Genomic DNA, 22283 nt, shown 5'->3' with positions numbered 1-22283 from the left:
TTAAATAATTTGAGTGAAATTTCTGATACAGAAAACTTTAGCCTAGTCGGCATAAACGTGGGACGTAAAACTTACAAATTTCATTTTCATTTTACGCTTCATTTACATTACTTGTTTCCCCACACCTCTGTTTTTTTTCCGAAATGTGTTCCGATTTTGGTTTGAGATGAAAAAGAAAAAATATAAATAATCCTCGATAACGCTACAGTACGTTTTTTTTTTTTTTTTTTTTTTTTTTAACTCTCAGTATTAATAAGAACAGTACTCGTAATACGAGTAATATTGTTCATTATAAGTTGAACAAATTTTATTGAGTATCAGTTTGTCTCTCCTTCCTTACACATTTCAGCAAATCTATTTACAAAGATTCCTGTTTTGTAAGTAATCTTCCGTTTATTTACTAGAATAAATTTAATTACATATTACCTTCTTATTTTAGGTGAATTTTTCGGACTGGCTAAAAAATTTAGTTAGACGAGATTTTGGTACTTACAATATGCATGGTTTAACCCTCCATCAAAATGTAATTATTCATAATCTTACTGTTAATACAATCAATAACATTAAGTGGGATCAATGGCTGTCTACTTTGTTCCTGAAAGGACAAAACCAAGTGATTGATGGTAAGAATGATATTAAAATACTACTATTCTAGCAATATTATATTAGAGTAATGAAATTTACATTTGGTAACTGAATTTGTGACAAAATTGTTTTTATTTATCTTGTACTGAAACTGATCAGTTTTATACAGTGTTGAAAAATGTAGATTATGAAGAGCCTTTCTGAATTTTCTCTTTTATCTCGGGAGGAGATGTAATTCCTTTTAGTACTGTAGCACAGGGCTTTTATTAAATACAACAAAAGATACTGGACCCATTACAATGGAGTACGCAGAAGTTTGAGACAGCAGATAGATTAACCTGTACCTTATTACAGTAATATCTATAATAATACACTTTAATGGAAGTGTATATAAATATTAGTCTTTATTGAAGTCAAAAACTACTGAACTGACTTCATGAAACCTTCACCAACGTTGAAGTATGAGTGATGACACCTATCCTGCTTATACTCCAGGGAGACTAATAGTATACAAAGTATAAAACTTTGAATAATACTACTATCTCATGTTGCTGTATACACTTCTGTACGAGCTATACAAAACTGTTTACTGTTAGAAGCTACGGAACTTTCTTTAACATTTCAAAGCGAATACTTTTCACAATTACAAATACATTCCTGATTGCAATAGTCTTATGAAAATAGTAATAATTGATATTCGCATTTACTATAAGTAATGAAATATACTAATAAACAAAAATAAATAAAAAAAATAAGTACAAAAAAGCGCAATCTATTTCTTAGTTGCGCTTCGGTATAATCTAATGAGATGGAAGGCGCAATTTTGTTTACTTCTTTATTTTTATAAATTTGTCTTTTACAGTGCTCTGAGAGGGCATATGAGTCGAATACGCTCATGAAAATTTCAGTGGATTAATGTATAAAAAGCATGCTAGAAGTACTAGGTTATTCACATAGGACTAACTATTATTTATTCATTCCGGCACGAATGGCGCTAACAACAATTTTTTGCACACCCAATTAAGTCTGTCTGAGATATATAACGGCTGTGGTGAATTCTGGAAATATCTACCTTGTTGCTGAAGACTGTACACGTTGTTCCATGTTTCCGGTTCCTTTCTTTTTTTCTTTCTTCAGAATTGTGCTGTCAACATCATTGATCTCGCATGTAACGTTTTGCTTCATAGACCCATGTTTGAACGGTTAGTGTGTACTCGGGTGATATTGATGTCCATAGATTTCTTAGAAATTACCCGTTTTCCAAATAAACTCTAAGTCAGTTCCATAGACTACCTTCAAGTATGGTACGTAGAGTTGTCTTGTTGAAAATACCCTTGACACAGCTTCATATCGCCCAATTCCATTGTTCGTGCTCAACCAGTTTCATGAAAATCCATCTATACTCCGCAGTTTTCAGTTCCCTACTTTTATAAAAATGAATGTGTGTTTGTCCGGTATACAGATCCACACCATTGACTTGGTATACTTCAAAGTGATTTTACCGAAGAGAGACAACCTGGAATTGACCGCAAGCTATATAGAACTTTTTGTTTTGTATCCTAAGGGAGGATACAAGGGCTTCAAAGAGGTAGAGGTGGTTTAAAATTTAGGGGAAAACATATAATATCTCAATAATTGCTCATGTTAGGAAGAATAAACAAGGTATGTAAATTCATTTCTAAAAACAAGTTGACATACGTGCATGACATACAATCTAGAAAAGAATATTGTGAAGGTAAGACATCCTTAAAAGTGGTGAGAAGAGGTGACATGTAAACATAATCAAAAATGACTGATGTTAGTGTCGAATCTATAGTTTTCGGGGTCATTGAGATTAATAGGGACACTTTCGATGTTCAGCCGTCTAAGTCAAAGTGCAGCCCCAACGACCTGAAGAGGGGGTGAGAAAGTGTGAAAGATGAAATGTTCAAAATGATTGAGATTCGTACCGAATCCATAGCTTTCAAAGTCGCTAAGCTGAATGGTGACGGTCTCTGATATTTAAGCCTAAATTGTGTCAAGAAGTTCATGTCAGCTAGCCCGGAAACTGACAAGAGAACGCCAAAGCCGTTGCTCTTCCTTATTTTACTCAGATCACTATTTTCAGATATTATGCGTGAACATATATATAATAAATATTAGATAGATTCAGACCTTCAATAGATGTACAAGTTTCTGAATGGTATATAGATTTCCGGCGACCTATGCACGAGTGTTTTTGTCATACAAATGGTACTATGGCTCATTTATGAATCATATGAAGTCCAATATGCCCTGATTTCTCATGATAAATTCCTCATACCAAAGTACTACTTCACACTCTCGTTATCTTCTTTCAGCAATTGTCGGAGGGGATAATCCTAAATACAATGTGCTTCTAGCTGAGTTTTCATTGCACCCCTTGGATACATTCAATACGTGTTTCCTGCAACAAGCGTCTAAATCACTTACAAGGTGGTCGGTCCAGTCGATCATTAACGTCAGCAACCGTCTGCAGTATAGATAAGTCATGCTTGCCACTTTCCAACTTGCACACTGACGCCAGTTTTGTGTTCTTTTTGGGAGGTTTGGGAACACAAAATTTTCCCCGGTATATCCTTTGCGTAGCTGTAATTGAATTTGCAATCCAGTAATTCTTCATGAGGAAGAGCTATTAATGGAGTGTGTGTTCTGCATCTTCACAATGTTAGATGCAACTGTCCGAAACACAGTTTGGCCCACTTCCGATGAACACATTTGCCATCTACTGAACAGGGAATGCAACCGCTACCTCTTGAATTCCCAGCGATTGAACCGCTATCTCTTGAGAAGCGATTGAATTCCCAGATCTAGGATTTAATTTGAAAACAAAACAGACCATTGCAATGTACTCCCATATGAATTAATAAATAAATGTATTACGTGAATTATCTTGTTGTGCCATTTAACTCAGTACAGTACTCATATACTGAAGGTGATATATTTAAATTTTTTACTTCATTTCTTTGCTAAGTTGGAATAAGATCTCATAGTCGGACTTCTCTTTTAGGTACTTTAACTTTTACGTCACCTGTAAAAGTTACTAACTTACAAATTGAAGATACTCTTAATGGATTCAGTGTTACAGATATGATGACTATTACAACGGATCAAAATATTTCTTCGACTATTTATGTGCATAGCATTAGTGCTCCAAATGTATATTCAGATAATATTAATGGCGTGGATATAAGTAAGGATGTAGCAAAAACGACAGGGGAAAATAATATACAAGGTGAGTGTTACTTACTATGGAATCAGTCTTGACATATCCAATAATATTTTCCTTTAATTTAGAATTATATCCAGTGCTTTTAAAATTTGCATTAGATGAGATCTTGATGTAAATAATATGACGGTGGAATGGGTTTTCTTTAAAACAAACATTTATTTATATTCAATTATGAATTTTGTATATAATCTGTCACATCAGTCATTGTCAAATAAGATATTTGGGTACCAGTACATTTTATGAAACAAAAACTTACTTTTTTAAAAAGTATTTATAATTTGAATATCTTTTAGCTATGTCAACAATTGTTGTATAACTGGTGGAGATTTAAAAAATATATAATATCAGAACTATACTTCCCCTTAATACATTAGACTTCCAAGCTATGCTATACATAGGTATCGGAAGTATTATAGAACGGCTTTCTTTTCGTCCGTCCGCCTACCTGTCGACAGTTATCAGCAAAAATGGTAAGAGATATCGAGATGCGATTTTTTTTTTTTTTTTTTTTTTTTTTTTTTTTTTTTTTGCAGGCGACTCAGCGTCTCAAGGATAGGTTCCCTTTGCTTAATTCTATCCAAACCGGAAGCAGTTAAAATTAGTAATTTCCGGTTTCAGCGTTTGTCACCATAAAACAAAAACGATACGAGAAGCGGTATTTTACAATCCATTCAACGTCCAAACGATAGGTTCCACCTTCACTATTAACACTTTATTCAAACCGGAAGTGTTTTAAGTTAACCGTTTCCGGTTTAAATGATTATCACCGTACAATAAAAACTGTAACACAGCGAGAAGCGTTATTTTGCGAACGATTAATCCAGAGGCTCGGTTGGCCGGGATTCGGATAATCGCGAGTCTTCTGCAAGTAAATAAATAAATAAATAAAAACTAGTATAAGTCTTATTTCAAAGTCGAAGCGAAATAGTGTTTAGGAATGTTAAATTTGTTTCTGGAGTCTCCGTAAACTTTCTAACACGGACGATATTTTCTCCGTATAGAGCTCTTACTGACCTTCCAGAGCGAATACCGTTGGTGGTTGTCCTATACTAGGCAAAACTATTCACTACATTTTTTTTTACTTTTTTTTTAATGCAGATCGTTAAAATTTCTGCACTTCGTAGTGGCCTGTAGCAGCTCATCCTAAATTTCTCCCTTCTCTGGTTCATACCTGCAGTAATAATAAACATACTTTTAACATCCCAAACAAAAAGTGGTCTCTGTAACAGAAAAGTTGCTTTCGCTTAAACCTAATAATTTATTTTCTAAGACTTGATAGAGCTTCAGCTTATAACGTATTACAAATCATTCAAGTTCTCGTTATTCTGCATAAGATCTAGTAATTTCATATGATTTCTTATTAACTTCTCAAGAGAAACTGGTTGTTCATCTTGTATATTCTCTTTACATAATACATACCTACATACATAATACATGTGTGTCCTGTCATGTCATATCACTGAAAGTCATAGTATCGTAAACCCTAGGTAGTCTTCTCGATTTTCACCTTCTAACCTCTTCACAATACATTCCTCTCGCTTATCTGAAGCTTTATCACCGCCACTAGCTAATTTACGTATTAAATTCTGAAATTTGCATTTGTAAAGTTTGTTGTGAAGTGATATATAAACTTATCAGTATCATCTACAAATTGACTACAAGAAAAGAAAATAATTGTAGTACATAAAACTTTTAGCGTTCTCGAATTTGTATGGACGTGTCTAAATTTCACGTAATTAAAGTTTTATGCAAACAGTCGGAAGCTTAGATGTTTTATCTCTGTTCCTTTGATTGACTTGAGACTTATATAGTCATTCAAGAGACTTCCATAGCACGTGTTATTCATGCTTTTTAATGGAGAAAACTGTTAACTTAATAACGTGCTCTTTAATTAGAGACGTGCAGTATCCACAAGAAGTATAAGCACGACATTAGCATGTTACAAATGTGTATTTTATAATATCTACCTTGTCAGCGTGCTGAAATCGGATGAGTAAAAAAGATTGATTAATTCTAAATTATGTTGTACATTTCTGTCAGAATATAATTTCGTAGCATACAAACAGGATTTATAAAGTTGTTTAAAAATATTTTCACAGGTCCTGTAATATTTAACAACGTTAGAATAATAGGAGATTTAACAACGGATGATGATGTGCAAGTCAATTATCTCGATTCCTCAACAGAGCATGATAAACTACTACAGATTTATAATGGTATAATAACGGTTAAAGGATCTTTGACGGTAAGAATTGCCTTCCTAATAAGTTATTTATTTGCCTTGTTTTAATATAGAGATTGTCAGATGTATTTTGTCTTCATCTTGGGAACATGTTTAAAATTGAGATTGCTATTTGAAAGATTTTGCAGTAACGAAGACTTTTCTTTAACTTGATTTGGAAGCAATAATTTGCATTAGATTTTTTTTATATATTCATAAGAGCAAGCATATAAATGAGATGAGATGTATAGAAGTATGCAAACTCTACCCCTGATTCAAAATACTTTGAAACTTCTGAATACTCATATTTTTCTTTCATCGAAGTGATAAATCAAATTACCGTTTAGAATTACTAGGAATATTTTCTACGAGTAAAATTGTATAATATATTCACAAAGGTTTTGTAATAAAATCCTTCACAATTACCATAATCTACTCTTTTTATTTAGTGTTTTGCGAATTAGTTATCAAAATATGAACCTTTTGTATGTGTGTAACTCTACTTGTTGACATTCCCTTCACATCTACATAAACTACTTAAAGAAATAAATATTCAAGTAAATATGATAATTCACTTCCTTTCAGGTATACAACATAAGTTTTCCCAATTCAACTGTTTTATTGCAAGGAGAGAAGGTATACTTTCCTGATCTTGTGGGACAGTTCTGGTCTAAAGAGACAGAACAGGTAATACATATTAATACCTATTAAAATAATAATTCATTTGGTCCTTAACTGGTTGATATCAAACCAGGCCTACGAATATTTTGCAGCATGAAATATTTTGTGATAGATAAATCAAATAAAATGCTATGGCAACCATTAGTAGTCGTGTCCTTTCAATTACAGATTTTGTATAATCGACACATTCATATTGTATTAGAAGTAGTGCCTTCATAATCATCACTAGAACGGTATTTTAAATGCTTAGGCATTTGAAAATGTGTTTTTCCAGTGATGCATTTTTTTAAAATGTAAATTCTTCCCTTAGAGACCAGAACCGGATAAGAGCTCCCCTACTTTTTCGCACATCCGTATCGAGACCTTGAAGATTGTTCCATCATTTGTTTCTTACTGTAACAAAGACAAGATGTCGTGTTTGCTTGGGAGTGCATTCTGCTGTTGGGATTTCATTATTAAAAGGTGACTGATGTGCATCAGTGGTAGAGCGCTCACTTATGGTGCGTTGGGTCGCCGATTCGATCCCAGCCAACGCCGAGTGGGCTTGCTGCTGAACAAACACAGTCTGCATAGGTCATCTCGAAGCTATTTCGTTTATTCCCATTTTCTTCACTCTATCATTTCGTTTATCATCATAATCACTGTCTTGCTTAACCTTGGAGCGTGATCGTGGAACACTAAACTCCGAGAAAGAATCGTGAACAAAATGTCAAGCTTGATTGGTACCAGAAGACAGTTAGGTTCCGAATTAATAACCCCTCAGCTGTTAACTTCCTTACACATTGTTAGGCATAATAAAACAACTTGTCAAAACGTTGGGCAAAAATGGTCCTTGTTTCCAATATCCGTTCAAACATTTCTCACGTTCTCTAATACAGAGATTAAGGATGGCATTTTTGATGAACCGTAGATTGCCAAACTCATAAAGGATTCTACATTCAGAAATGTCTTGAACTACGTGAAGATTCAGGCATGGGACTCATTTATTGACCTTGTCAACAACTTTTGGGCAATGTCAAATATAACCGATACGAATAGGACGTTAAAATTATGCTGCAAAAAATGTATGTCACATTAATTTGAATTTACATTTCCTCCACTCTTGCCTTGGCTGCTTTTCTTAAAACTTAGGTGTGCTGAGCGAAGTTCTACCAAGACATTCAGTAGATCAAAATGAGGTATCAAAGTCGATGGGATGTGCTTATGATGTAAGGTTATTGTTGGTGACTAGTGCAAGATAACCCATCTGAAGATCACAAACGCAAGACTACAAAGCGCACGCTTGCAACTAAGCAGTAGAACAGATAATTCATATTAAGTGAATTTCAGATAACTTGAAGCTTTCTCTAAATGTTTCATTCCAGATTTCATTACATATTGTTAATAGTCAATGTTGTATAAATTTTATATTTACATTGGTACTGAATATTTATCAGAAATAAGTAGGTCATTAAATACTTCATCTGCACATTGTAGAAAAATCCCTACGTGATACGTAAAAACTTGGTACATTTTAAATCAGCTCATTGAAATTAGGAAAGAGCACATATTTCTTTACTTCGCAGATTCATTTCGCAGATTTGTGTAATTAAGTTGTAAACTATAAATGTTCGTTGAAAGCACACACGAATTTGAACTTTATATTCGAAACAGTTTCAAGAAGTTTTCGGAGTGACTGGAAATTAGTGGTTTTATAAGTTAGTAGCATTAGATCACAGATATTGTAGCATTTTAGTGTGCGAGCAGCATTACGGATAACAATATCGGGGCTATCTCTAGTCAGTACAAATCTCACTGCATTTTGCTTTAGAAATCAGTTATTAACATTTCTTCAGAAAGTACATGGTGAAAAAGCAATGAAATAAGTCTCAACTTGATGAATTACACTTTTTGTGGAGTTATCCTCGCCAACGTGAAGAAGCAGCTGATATACACTGTGATCAAAAGTATCCGTACACCTCCAAAATATTAGTTTTTCATATAAGGTGCATTGTGCTGCCACCTACTGCCAGGTACTCATTATCAGCGACATCATGAGAAAGCAGAATGGGGCGCTCCGCGGAAACGTGGTCAGGTGATTGGGTGTCACTTGTGTCAGAAGTCTGTACGCGAGATTTCCACACTCCTAAACATCCCTAGGTCCACTGTGTCTGATGTGATAGTGAAGTGGAAACGTGAAGGGACACGTACAGCACAAAAGCGTACAGGCCAACCTCATCTGTTGACTGACAGAGACCGCCGACAGTTGAAGAGGGTCATAAAGTGTAATAGGCAGACATCTATCCAGACCATCACACAGGAATTCTAAACTGCATTAGGATCCACTCCAAGTACTATGACAGTTAGGCGTGACTTGAGAAAACTTGGATTTGATGGTCGAGTGGCTGCTCATAAGCCACACATCACGCAGGTACATGCCAAACGACGCCTCGCTTGGTGTAAGGAGCTAAACATTGGACGATTGAACAGTGGAAAAACGTTGTGTGGAGTGACGAATCACGGTACACAATGTGACGATCCGATGGCAGGGTGTGGGTATGGCGAATGCCCGGTGAACGTCATCTGTCAGCGTGTGTAGTGCCAACAGTAAAATTCGGAGGTGATGGTGTTATGGTGTAGTCGTGTTTTTCTTGGAGGGGGCTTGCACCGCTTGTTGTTTAGCGTGGCACTCTCACAGCGTAGGCCTACATTGATGTTTTAAGCACCTTCTTGCTTCCCACTGTTGAAGAGCAATTCGGGGATGACGATTGCATCTTTCAACACGATCGATCACCTGTTCATACTGCACGGCCTGTGGCGGAGTGGTTACACGACCATAACATCCCTGTAATGGACTGGTCTGCACAGAGTCCTGATTTGAATCCTATAGAACACCCTTGGGATGTTTTGGAACGCAGACTTCGTGCCAGGCCTTACCGATCTACATCGATACCTCTCCTCAGTCCAGCACTCCGTGAAGAATGGGCTGCCATTCCCCAAGAAACCTTCCAGCGCCTGATTGAAAGTATGCCTGCGAGAGTGGAAGCTGTCTTCAAGGCTAAGGGTGGGCCAACACCATATTGAATTTCAGCAGTACCGATGGAGGGTGCCACGAACTTGTAAGTCACTTCCAGCCAGGTGTCCGGATACTTTTGATCACATAGTGTAGGACCAGTGACAGTCCTGTAATTCAGTTTCATGGAGGCAAGATACTACGGTAGCCAATGTGGTCTTGTACGATGCTCTGTGGAACCTCCAACTGCACTGTACTCATTAAATCCTATGGCCTGTGGTCCACACCATTGTTAGACTTCGCTCTTTATAACCTAAAGGTAACGTAAGAAAGAAAACTCAGTGATACATGATTTCAAGGAATTGCTTAAAAAAATAAAATGCATGAACACTTAGTAAAGCGTTCTGGTGACCTTGCGGAGCTAAGTCACATATTGATTCATCCTAGCGATTAAGCTAAAATAAGGTTTCTTCTTCATTAGACCATTATAACGAGGTTTATTCCTAGTATTAATTATTTCCCTTTTTCCCAACACTATGAAAATGGTGTACAAATAATTGAAAATGTTACTTTAATTACGCTATTTGTGAGTGTTTATTGGAATTCCTTTCTTTGGGTATAAATATAATGGTTCTGTAAATCAAAATATCTTAGAATTGTGTGCTAATATTCCTACAAATGTTACTTGCAGGTGATTCCTGTAGCTGTAGAGATAGCTAGACCAATCACAATAGAAGGCTGTTTATTTGTTGATCACATAAACGGAGTTCCAATTGAAAATTATGTGAATATGAATAATACTGAAGAGTTAGGTGTGAACGTCATGCTGGAAAATGTTGTAGCTAGTCATGTTTCATTGGAACCAAATGTAACTTTATCGGGAATAGACTTGGAACTACTTCAACGGTCATCAATACTTAAAACAGGAGATTATGTTGTAACTGGAAAGAAAGTAAGTACTAAGTATCTTCAGTTTGTAAAATTATATATGTTAGTTATTCAGAGATTGTCACCAAGCATACAATTACTTTTAAAAGATACTTGATTATTTTGATTATTTTTAAATCTAGAAGAAACCGTTTATATTAACTCGAGAATGCTCAGGAGAATCTCTTTCAACGGATTTTGAAAGCATTTCCAACTGAATCTTCGATCTTATTACTCCATAGTAGCTGTTATAAAGTAATTGATAATTAATAACATAGCTTTTAGTTGAAGTTTTAAATCTCCGGCATAGCATGTACCAGAAATAATCTAACATCATGGTGTAATATAATAGATATAGAACTTTGAAATTTTGTAACATGCATATATCAACAAGGGGACATTATTTGAGAACACTCCAATACAACCATATTATCAGTGTTGGTGACCCAATATAAAGTCATATTCTTTTAGATGGCACTAGATTAAGCTATTACATATTTCAAATCTACATATTAAAAGGAAAAAAAAACTTTCAATAGAACATTTTTATGCAGTGTTGCATACCAAGGACGCTAGATTATCAGAAATATGGAGAAAAACGGACTGACTTTCGACGATTCTACAACACTAATTACGCAGTGGACACGGATGGGGTAACGCACATCCAAAAGTACCATAGTGTCAAATCCTGCGTCATCTTACGTGTTTCGAAAACGTAGAAATAAATTTACAAGGAAATTAAAATTTTACTTCTTTCAGATGACTTTATTTCAAAAAGTGTTAGATGAATATCACAGCGAATTACGTAAATTATTTTGGAAAGAGAGACAGATCATAATGGCGTTTACAACAGTTCGATATCTTAATCCGTTCCGGAGATATGAAAAGAATGGTAAATATGTTGGTTAAAATGGCATATTTGTGCTAACTTCTTAAAATGGTTGTTGCTTTTCTTTGGTTCTGTAACATCACAAGAATAGTTTTGGCAGGTATACTTACGAGCTCTCGGGATTACATAATTCTATGCAGTCTTGCTCTTGCAAACTTCATCAGTGTTCACTACATCTCCAGATCTGTTTGAAATATGAAATTGCTTTAAACGACATTACGAATTTTATATCCATTGAAAGCTATCTATGTGATTGGATGAGGTACTTACCTAAGCAGTTTTTCGAAATACAGGCTTTTGGAAAAAGTAAGGTTTTCAATCTCTCGAAATTTTGTTCCTATTCTTATTCAATTTAGTTACTGCATTGAATAGAATCTATACGCAATACGCTTTCATACATGTTTGAAAACCCCCAAAACCTTATAAAAGAATACTACCCAATTTAAGTTATTACGCGGTTCCCAAAGAAAAATCGGGTATTTATGAACTAAAATGGAGTTGCCATGAAAGTTACATAGGTAAAACCAAAAGAAATCTAGAAGTCTGTGTCAAGGAACATAGTAGGGATTCAGAAGCGGAAAGCTCGATAGCAGGATTGTTGAAATATCTAAATGAAACACAAGATAGAAGATTCAGAAACTTTATTGGGGGCCAAGAATGAAGTAGAGAGACTCATACTTGAAAATTTATTTGTTCATTAAAAAAATGGAAAAGGGATAGTTCAGTAATAAATGGGAAGCGGTAATTACAAAATTATCACAGCATTAGCATAACAACGAAAAGAATAACACGAGCTGGCAATTTTTCGCTAAAGAACAAAAGAGCGCATAAATTGACCTCTCCATATTGCAACTTGCTTCACCACTATTTGACATTTAATCGTTGTACTTGATAAAATGTTTCCCAACAACGTTCTTACTTTCGTAAGTCCGTTCCATTTTATTCCTTGATGCTTCTATTCTTCCTGTTTTTATCCTGTGTGACCAAGACTCTAAGGAGTAGTCGAAAGCTGGAAAGTACAAATAGTATTCAGGAATTACAGAAATCTATAAGTAGAATGATAATTCTGACTTCATTTATTTAATTCAGGCAGTTGGTATTTTGTATTAAAGCCAGCCTTAAAATATTTACATGAATTTACTAAATTTAAACATTCATAATTTACAACAATGTCGGGATTTCGAAATTTTGGTATCTTTAATAGAAGATTAGACTGTATATATATATATATATATATATATATATATATATATATATATATATATATATATATATATAATATAATGTGATCATGATATGACTGACAGATTTCAGATTTTGAATGAATGCGAACAAAGTTACAGGAAATTGGGAATGTTCTTTTTTCAGAAACCTTTATTTCGAAAAACTGCTTAGATTAGTATCTCATCCAAGGTATAGTTAGTTTTCAATAGATGTGAAGATCGCAATGGAGTTTATAGGAATTTGGTATGTCAAACCGTTGTGGAGATATGGTAAAAGTTGTTAGTTTTAAAACACTGCTTAAAATTATGTAATTCCGGGAACTTATTGTAGTTACACCTACCAAAAAGTATTGTAACGTTATAGAAGCAAAGTAAATAAAAAGAAATATTTCAAGTTCTCACAAATACGACATTTTAAGCAATATATCAAGTTTTACTATTTTTTTTTCGTACCTTCCGAATGGTTTGATATATCCAATTGCTCGAATGGTTTGATATATCCAATTGCTCGAATGGTTTGATACACCAAATTTCTCCGAATAGTTAAATATATCAAACTGCTGTAAACGACATAATAATCTTTGTCTATTGGAAACCAAATGCGTAATTTGATATGGTACTCATCTAAACACTTTTCAAAATAAAATCCTTTAAAAAAACTCAAATTTTCAATTCCTTATAACTTTATTTATGCTCTTTCTCAATACATCGTATGATGAGCGTAGTATTCGACTTTAAGGTGCTTTGAATGTGTATTACCCATTCCGTCTCATTTGCATTATTATTGTTGTAGAACCCTCCAGAATTAGATTGTTTTTTTATTTGTGATACCGTATCATCCTGACTTTGCAACACTGCATAACAAGTTTGGTATTGTATATTTTCCTAGTATATGTAAATTTGAAATATGCAATGAACTGACGTAGTGCCACTTGAAAAAATGCGTCATCATGTTGGCTGTTAACATTGTTAACCTTGTAATATCTCAGTACGCCAAACAGTATCTTTCAGCCAATATTTGTGTGGTACAAAATTTCAGCGTTTTTTGTTTCATAGTTTAAATATTAAAAAAGCGTATCAAAATCAATGGTCGACCCTTATGTATACTGAGAGCTCTATTTTATTATAGATTTTGGTTGACAAACTACTAATGAAATAGAAGTCCAACATAATCTGTCTTTATGATAGTATCAGAGATTCCATTTGGTTTGATATACATCAAACATGTTTAAAATATCCTGGTTATCTGAATTTTATAAAAGTCTTCTAAACTGTAATTTATTAAAGAATTTGTTCGAAAAGCTCAGTACGTTTTAATCTTTCTTTAACTCCTCGCCAGTCTCATCTTTAAAATATTGTACTGTATTTATGTATGACGAGAGCTATTAAATGAAAATGGAGCAAAGTTTTAGAACTATGACTACATTTTCCATTTCACACTATTGGAGAGCAAAGACGAATGGGATATTGGTCCCTGTTCAGACTTTTAAAATGTTTTCACTGATAACGCGCTGAGCGATATTTTAAAAATATAGTCTACTTTTAACAAGAGTAAGTTGACGTGATTGCAAGTTCATGGTCAGCATTTCGAACACTTGCTTATTTTCATGACGTGTATAAAAAAGATTCATAATGCAATACGCACACATTTTTGTGAACGCACCAGATGACTATTTATTCAGTTATTCATAATTCGCTCTTATCGTACGATATTAATTTTGATATAGTAAAAAAGGCTGAGTAAAATTATTTATGATCAATTATGTATATTTTACAGATGTTCAATGGTGGATTAACTGTTGGTAACTTAGAAGTTGACTTTCTCAATGACGTGTTTACTGACGAATTAGTTCTTTTACGGAAGAACCAAGAAATAAAAGGTAATTAGTTAAATTTTCTGTAAATAAATAAATAAATAAATAAATAAATAAAATAAAAAAAAGGATTCAGAGTTTGCATTTCTATTCAGTTTTTTTTCTACAAATACACAAGATGTAAATATAGGTCAAACACTTGAGGCGATTTCTTACCTCAAAGGGGACAAAGTTGTTTTAATTACAAATACGTACTAATAAATATATTGTTTGAGTTAGAAATATGCTACTTTCGTCGTCAAAACTTTCTAAGTTTTATAAACCAAAAGATATCAAATTTTGTAGAATTCACTCTATTTTAAATTTCAATAAGATGTTGCGCAAGAAATTTCAGTCTCACATATCTTAGATTTCTTATTATTATTATTATTATTATTATTATTATTATTATTATTATTATTATTATTATTATTATTATTATTATTATTATTATTATTATGCGAGAAAACTCATTCACTGAAACTTTTGATGAAAAGTAACTATATTAATATACGTTCTTGTTTACGAAAAATAGCAACACCAAGAAAACGCGTAAATGAAAGAAATTTATACCTTAGATTGGTTACATAACTATACAAAAATAATGAATTTCAGAACTGCACAACACATCTAAGCTTGGTACGACGTGAAGCATCCACGTGCTGCAATCAGGTATTTTGTACGTCGTGACATCTAATCAAATAGCGTTTGAACCATCGAGTGATCTTCCAAACTCTTTGTTTCTTCACCACCTCTGTCCTAGCCACATTCTGACTGTTCTAGTGTTTACACTTATTTTCCGCACTCTTTTGTTGGTCCTATCTGTTCTTACTAAATACTTTTTGTTTGCAGTTCGTGACAATTTCGACATGTATTTTACTTTTCTTTATCTTTCATATTAATTTGGGTACCTCTTTATCCTTGCCGCGTAGCTCCAGCCAAAGGTAATTGATGCTGCACTGTGTTACTAATTTTACTCTTGTGCTTTTGTCACCGTGTTTGTGTGTTTTCTACATAATATTGATTTCCGTGATATACTCATTCCTGAATTTTACACGCTGACCTGTTCAGAAACACCTTTGTACTATAACGCACCCATCTTAATCCCTTACTATCACTAAAATTGCATTAGATGTTCTTGAGGAATGGCTACCATGTTACTTGTGTGCGACTTCTTAAGATACCGTTGAAGAACTGTAATAACAAGGTGCCGAATAACCACATCCAATATGTGCTCAATGGATGATACATTACCAACTGTGTAAACCAGGGAAACAGTAGCATAACGATCATTTTTTGAAGAAGGCTTGAACAGAAACTTTTGTCAAGAAGACTTTTCAACTCACATAGTTCTTCGCAACACATGCTCTTAAACGAGGTACCATTCGTAGCACTTTTTGTTTAGTTTGGTGTAAGAGAAGGTCTTTCAGATTTTTTATTTTCTTTACATTCTGTTCATCGGAAGGTAGGTAACACCTTAATGTGAGTATATACTTAAACACAAACAAACTATTTGCTGAGCAAAACAATATATTCACATAAAAAACTACATACGTGTTACAGTTTCGCCAACTAACATTTTGGCTTCATCAGACACTATCTATCTGTGTCAGATAGTGTCTGATGAAGCCAAAATGTTAGTTGGCGAAACTGTAACACGTATGTAGTTTATGTGAATATATTGTTTTGCTCAGCAAATAGTTTGTGTTTAAGTTAATGTGAGTGTTTAAAATTAAACATATATTCTCAATTGAAAGATAATCTTAATTACTATTGTTTTATTTTTCAAAAAGGCTAGGTTACTAGAAAAATTCAAATTAGTGTTATTATCTTTCCGACCCGGAAGAAAAGAGTAAAAATAAATGGAGTAACTATTAATTTTCCTTGAGCATAGAATTTGAGTAGTGGATTACACTATGGTGCAACAGATTCAATCTTCAGTCGTAAGAGCTTGTGTTGTCCAATATCGTACTCGTAGGTTTCCTGAGTTCTGTCTTCCTCTAACTTCTCACTAAACGAACTTATTTCGTAATGATTCACTTGAATTTGTGTCCTTTGGCTGCAGGAAATTATTATGTTGTGTTAGATTTAATTTAATTATCTATATTATATTTTCAAGTTCTTATAAATGAATTTTACTTTTTTTCTTCTTTAACTGCATCACAAGACAGTTTTCTGTTTCACTCCCTTTTACTTTGACTTTACCCTCTACTGAACTTTTTGTAGGAACTACAATCAACTAGCTCATCTTCCTTTCTCTTCTTTACTTCGTTTCGTCAATATATGAAAATTAAACCAGTAATATTGCGTTGAAATTGTATTTGTAATACATTATTTGTTGGTATTACATTACTGAATGACATTAGTATGCACGACTACATTAGTCTGCATGACAATTTTCATCAAATTCTATCGGACGTACAAATACTTTTAAGATACAATTTGTCAATTACTTTCGAGCAAATTTTCAAATTATGTCGTATTGCAACATATGTACTGAAATATGTCTATTTTTCTAGAAATGTTATTGTAAAGGATTATTAGTTATTACAAAGGAAAACTTTATACGTTTTAGGAGCACAACTTTGCGTTCGATAGTCGTATGTAGATTCTGTAATGTGTTAGTTCTTATTTCCCTTAGTTTTTTGTGTGTATATCTTACGTCAGTCCTACGTAACTGTATCACTGGCTTTTAATTTTCTTTATTTTTATTTATTTTTTTTCCAGTCTATTAACCTCCAGAACAGAACTGCAAGACCTTAAACTAAGTACCATCAATATGTCTATTCTCGTAGATAGTTAAGAGAAATAACATAGTAACCCACAAATTTGAGAAATACATTAAATGTTTTCTATTAGGTTCTTTCCTTGTCATACACATTATTTTGACTAGGCAGTTTTTAAGAAACTTATATAATGTTTCAAATAACCAGTCTTGTGTTTTATGTGCAAATTGAAACTACTTTCCTTCATGTTCTGAAATATACAGTTGTGTTCTCAACTATTGCTCACAACTTTTCAATTCATTAATTTGTGTTCTCATTTCCACAGCAAATGGATGTAATGAAATATTTTATTAGTTTCTTTAAAATTGTATCTTTGTTGAATTATTGAAACGGAAATATTGATTTGTGCTGAGTATTATTTGTATCTTTTTTTTATATATTTAGGGGTTCTATATTTGTACGAGCGTACATTTAATATGGTTTATAGAATAATTATTACATCAAATAAAATACATTAGGTTCTAATATTTTTAAAGATATTTCAGGGACTTTATTAAATCTTCATAATGATTCCGTAGATTACATATTCTGTAAGCTAAGATCTTTAATTGAAATATATATCCTCAAGCTCAGGGTATTGATAAGTTTCATCTGAAAGTTAATAGCGTTGAAAATACTTAATACGTTGATTTACATTTTTAATTAAGAGCTCTAGTTTTGTTCGAACTAAACTAATTTGAGGAGTAACGAACGCGCAATATGACTGTTTCTTTTGAGGTAATTATATGACCAGCTTTTGACGTTTTTCAGGAAGAAAGATATTTTCAGAACTGATAATTGAAAGTGATGTGATAGCAATGAATGGAGTTCATTCAAATTGTATTAACAACGTAAATTTAATGGGAGCCGAATCTTCAGCTGTGCTAATGAACGAAGCAGTTGATTTACAGTACATCAATTTGAATTATGTGAAAGGTAGTAATTCTGTTACAAATATTTAGTTTAGAAAAATGTATATTTTCATTAGTGCAGTCACTACATCTATTAATATATAAAAAATAATACTTTTAAGCATATTCATTAACAAAAGAATATTTGAAAGTTACTTTTTGTTCTGTTTTAAGTCCATTTGGATATTAGAAAACTGAGATTTTATATCTACTAAGTAATTCTGATTTATTAGTCTTTCTGTTAATATTGTCTGTCTGACATGAAGTGCTTCAACTTTTGCCATCAGGAATATGAAATCTTACCCTAATTATTTAAAGAATCATAACGTAGTCCTTATTTAGCGATCAAAATACATTTTGTATTCACATTGTTAATTATTACTTTTCAGCTTCTGCTTTAAACGTAAGTTTCATCAATGGAATTGATATTAATACGCTACTCTCCGATATTTTAATGAAAAACTCAGACGCTGTTCTCGATAAACTGATAGTAACGGGCAATGTTACTTTCTATAAAGATCTTGATGTAGACTTCATAAACGAAATTCATGTGGATTCGTACTTCCCAAAGGTTTGTACTTATATTTTGTCCGATAATTTTTTGTGTGTGCTCATTTGATTTGAGTCTTGTAGGAGTTTTGTTAGCAATTAAAACTGTCTTCTTATATGTACCGAACAGCCACCTCTTTTCCAGAAACTATTTCCTTCTTTTAAGGCATAATTACGATTACAGAATGCAAAGAAGTATTATTTTTAGACCTTTGGAAGAATATATTAAAGTTTGTCTCAACATGTTGACATATAGTTGCAACTGGAAAACTTTTAAGAGGAATGGATAATGTATGAGGATAATAGGAAGAAATGTAGAGGTTTTATTAAACGCCTGCTGGGGCATGGATTTATAAGTAAATACAGAGGTAACTAAGTACATGGAAATTTGCAGGAAATAACCATGACCATAATATTGTAAATTATGGATGCGTTAACATATCGAGTAACCTTTTCGACAAAGTGGATATTTTCAAGTATCTAGGATCAATACTAACAGTCCAAAACTATATCCATGACGAAATTAAGTGTCGGCTGAAAGAAGAGAGTGTGTTATTATTCAGTCCAAATTCATTTCGTCTTCGCAAATTCTTTCGAATCTTGAAATATAATAATTACGACTGTTGTGCTGTATAATTGCAAAACATGGACGCTTACTTTGAGAGAAGAACGCGGACTGAAATTATTTGGAAATAAAATCCTAGGGCAAATATTCGTACTCAAGATCTATGGAAATGGGGAATGATAGAAATTTCATAACGAAGAACTGCATAGTTTATACAGTTTGCCTAATAATGTTAAGGTTATTAGCTCTTAGAATCTTAAGTTTGCATGTTATGTAGCAAGAATGGAAGGAAGTGGGAACTCTTTCAAAATTTGAACTGGAAAAATTTCGGAAAAAGACAATCATGAAGACCTAGGTGCAGATAAGAAGACAATATTGATCTCTCAGAAACAGGAATACAAAGAAGCTAAATCGAGATAGCTAAGGAAAGAAGTGAAAGAACTTTTGTGACTATAACATTGAACCTGCGGATTATGTAGGCCATAGAGTCGGTTGGTTAGTTAGATAAGTGTTCAGTAAGTAAATAATAAACATAATAATTACACTTAAATGGAAATTTGTGCCTCGTATTGATTAGTCATAGTAATTCATTTTTATATTTGCTTTTCTATCTTTCAAATGGGCACGACCTTTTTAATGATAATATAAAGGTACTTAACGAAGATAAATATATCTGTTTATCTTTTATACCCTTATTGAATATGTGTAATTAATGTCTTGTTTTAAATTGTTAACTAACAATTGTAACAAGATTTCAGTCATAGTCAACTTCAGAAACCCTGTAGAATATTTATAAATATTTATATTAACATATCTACCTATCGTTAACACGCCTCATTTTCAAGTCTCAAATCATTTTATATTCAAGCATTTCTTTAGCTATACACATTTTTCGGTTTAAATAAAACTGGTCACTGGGCATTCTTGCTTTACTTCAACTAATTATGATATCAGTAGATCGATATTGTAAGAGTAAAACGCGCCACGTAGTAAGGTTATTAATGGAATATTTATGACATACACACAAAATTGTCAAATAAGTTTTCGAAAAACTTTGCGCTGTCAAAACTTTGCACCACCATTTATCTAACCTTTCTTATTTTTTTTTTTTTTTTTTGAAAGAACTTCATTTTCCCTAACTATAGTTTCAATATCAAAATATTCACGAAATCTGAAATGTAACAGTCTAATTAAATTCTCTGAATACAATTCTGCTAATAGTAAATCTTCCTGGATGTTTCTGGCAAAAAATAATTGCAACATATTGTAGATTTGATAATGCAATATTTATTTATTTTTAGAATATTAACAAAATTATTAGAACTTCTTTAAGTAAATCATTCAAATAAAACTGCCTTGCACTAATAAACTACCCTTTCTTGATCTTAGCGAAATATATTTATGCAATTTTGTATGATTGCTAATTAATGATTTATTAGCGAAATATGAACAATATCATTAGCGCATTTTCTGAGAATATAGCAATTTTCAATTTTCATTCTCGAATAAATCATCTTTATCTTAAGCTAGAAGAAAATGCACCCTTTGACTCTGAGTAATATTATACAAGTCTTGTATTTAATATTTGATAATAGTTAAATGATGCAGCAAACGAGAAGACATCCAAAAAAGTTATTCGATGTGTAGAAGTGACGAAATCCGTAAACGCGTTAAAATATTTATTCATTTATTTGTTTGATTTTCAAGATTACAGAAGTCTTTTCACTCCTATTTTCATGCTTATAAGTTAAAATATTTCTTGATAATTTGATTTTTAATGGTTTAAAAGTAAGTCTGTTGTAATAAACTTACTTGACGTAGCACATATGTGGTTTATTTACCATCAACAATGAAACATGAAGAAATTTGGACATAAGACGGTCAAATCCTATATTTGAAATTACCGTTTCAGCAAGAGTGAAGGAAACTGAAAAAATCTGTTAGAACAGCTTACCTTAGTATTCAATTCTAAACCTCCAGATAGCTAGGCGAGAGCGTTGATCTACTATTATCTATGTTTCCTTGGTATATGAACAATGTCTTTCTGTTTAACTCTCGTCAAATTCTTGGATGACTCGATTCCTATAATTAACTGTAAAAGTGGCCTTAGTTTGTCTGTCACTTAATTGTTCTAACTTAGATCACAATTTACTTGTGATTGAGACAAAGTGGTTCTAGTTAGGACACTCACCTTTGGTGCGGGACACGTGTGTTTGATAAGCAAAATAGCGTAACAAGTTTTTTTTCTTTTTCTTTTTTTAGTGCTACTTCATTTCCTCTCACTATTTTCATACCATCAGTTATATAAATATCTACTTGCACTCATATTCCATTTCTTACGCTTACGTGGCTTTAAACGGTATATTAAACTAATGATTTAATTTTATTTTTGTTTTAATGTGTTAAGTCAATTAAAGGGGCGGTTTCCAAAAGAGCTTAAGTCAATTTTGCCAATTTTGAGATATTGGTTCTATTAAGTTCCATTTCAGTATCTCCGTATATTGAACAGGGTTTCATGTCAAAATTCCTTCCAAAATGACCTTAGTCAACAGTATTCTCTGAAGTTATTTTCTTACTCATGCCTAAAAACACTTGTAAAACTCTTGCTATAGATGATAATTTCACCATTATCTTACGAAAAGTAGGCAATTATAATTTTCTTTTATGTAGATTACTTTTCTTTCACAAAAATAGAATGATGGAAACACATACAAAAAAATAGTCTCCTGAATAACTTACTTCTTTGACTTAGGCTCTTTTGGAATTGTGCTCCTCAGTTGTATATTTAGTCCAAATTGAAAAGTTGACGCTTTTTTTTTTTTTTTTTTTTTTTTTTTTTTTTTAAATAATGTGAGGAACAAAATTGTAAGGT

At 32.8% G+C, this 22283-nt stretch overlaps 1 protein-coding gene across 1 annotated transcript in view; it reads left to right on the top strand.

Moving 5' to 3' along the window:
• The window catches only part of fs(1)M3 (female sterile (1) M3), a 289266-nt gene that overhangs the window by 168809 nt on the left and 98174 nt on the right, over window positions 1–22283 (top strand). The window contains exons 11-18 of the mRNA XM_081762460.1: window positions 440–623; window positions 3614–3838; window positions 5935–6080; window positions 6642–6743; window positions 10421–10681; window positions 14546–14648; window positions 18158–18322; window positions 18687–18868. Of these exons, the coding sequence (XP_081618586.1) occupies window positions 440–623; window positions 3614–3838; window positions 5935–6080; window positions 6642–6743; window positions 10421–10681; window positions 14546–14648; window positions 18158–18322; window positions 18687–18868 (1368 nt within the window). The remainder of the gene's footprint in view (window positions 1–439; window positions 624–3613; window positions 3839–5934; window positions 6081–6641; window positions 6744–10420; window positions 10682–14545; window positions 14649–18157; window positions 18323–18686; window positions 18869–22283) is intronic.

The sequence above is a fragment of the Thermobia domestica genome, chromosome 6 (genome assembly GCF_964235325.1).
Source record: "Thermobia domestica chromosome 6, izTheDome1.hap1.1, whole genome shotgun sequence".
Taxonomy (NCBI): Eukaryota; Metazoa; Arthropoda; class Insecta; order Zygentoma; family Lepismatidae; genus Thermobia; species Thermobia domestica.
This window is presented reverse-complemented; position numbering and strand designations above follow the sequence as displayed.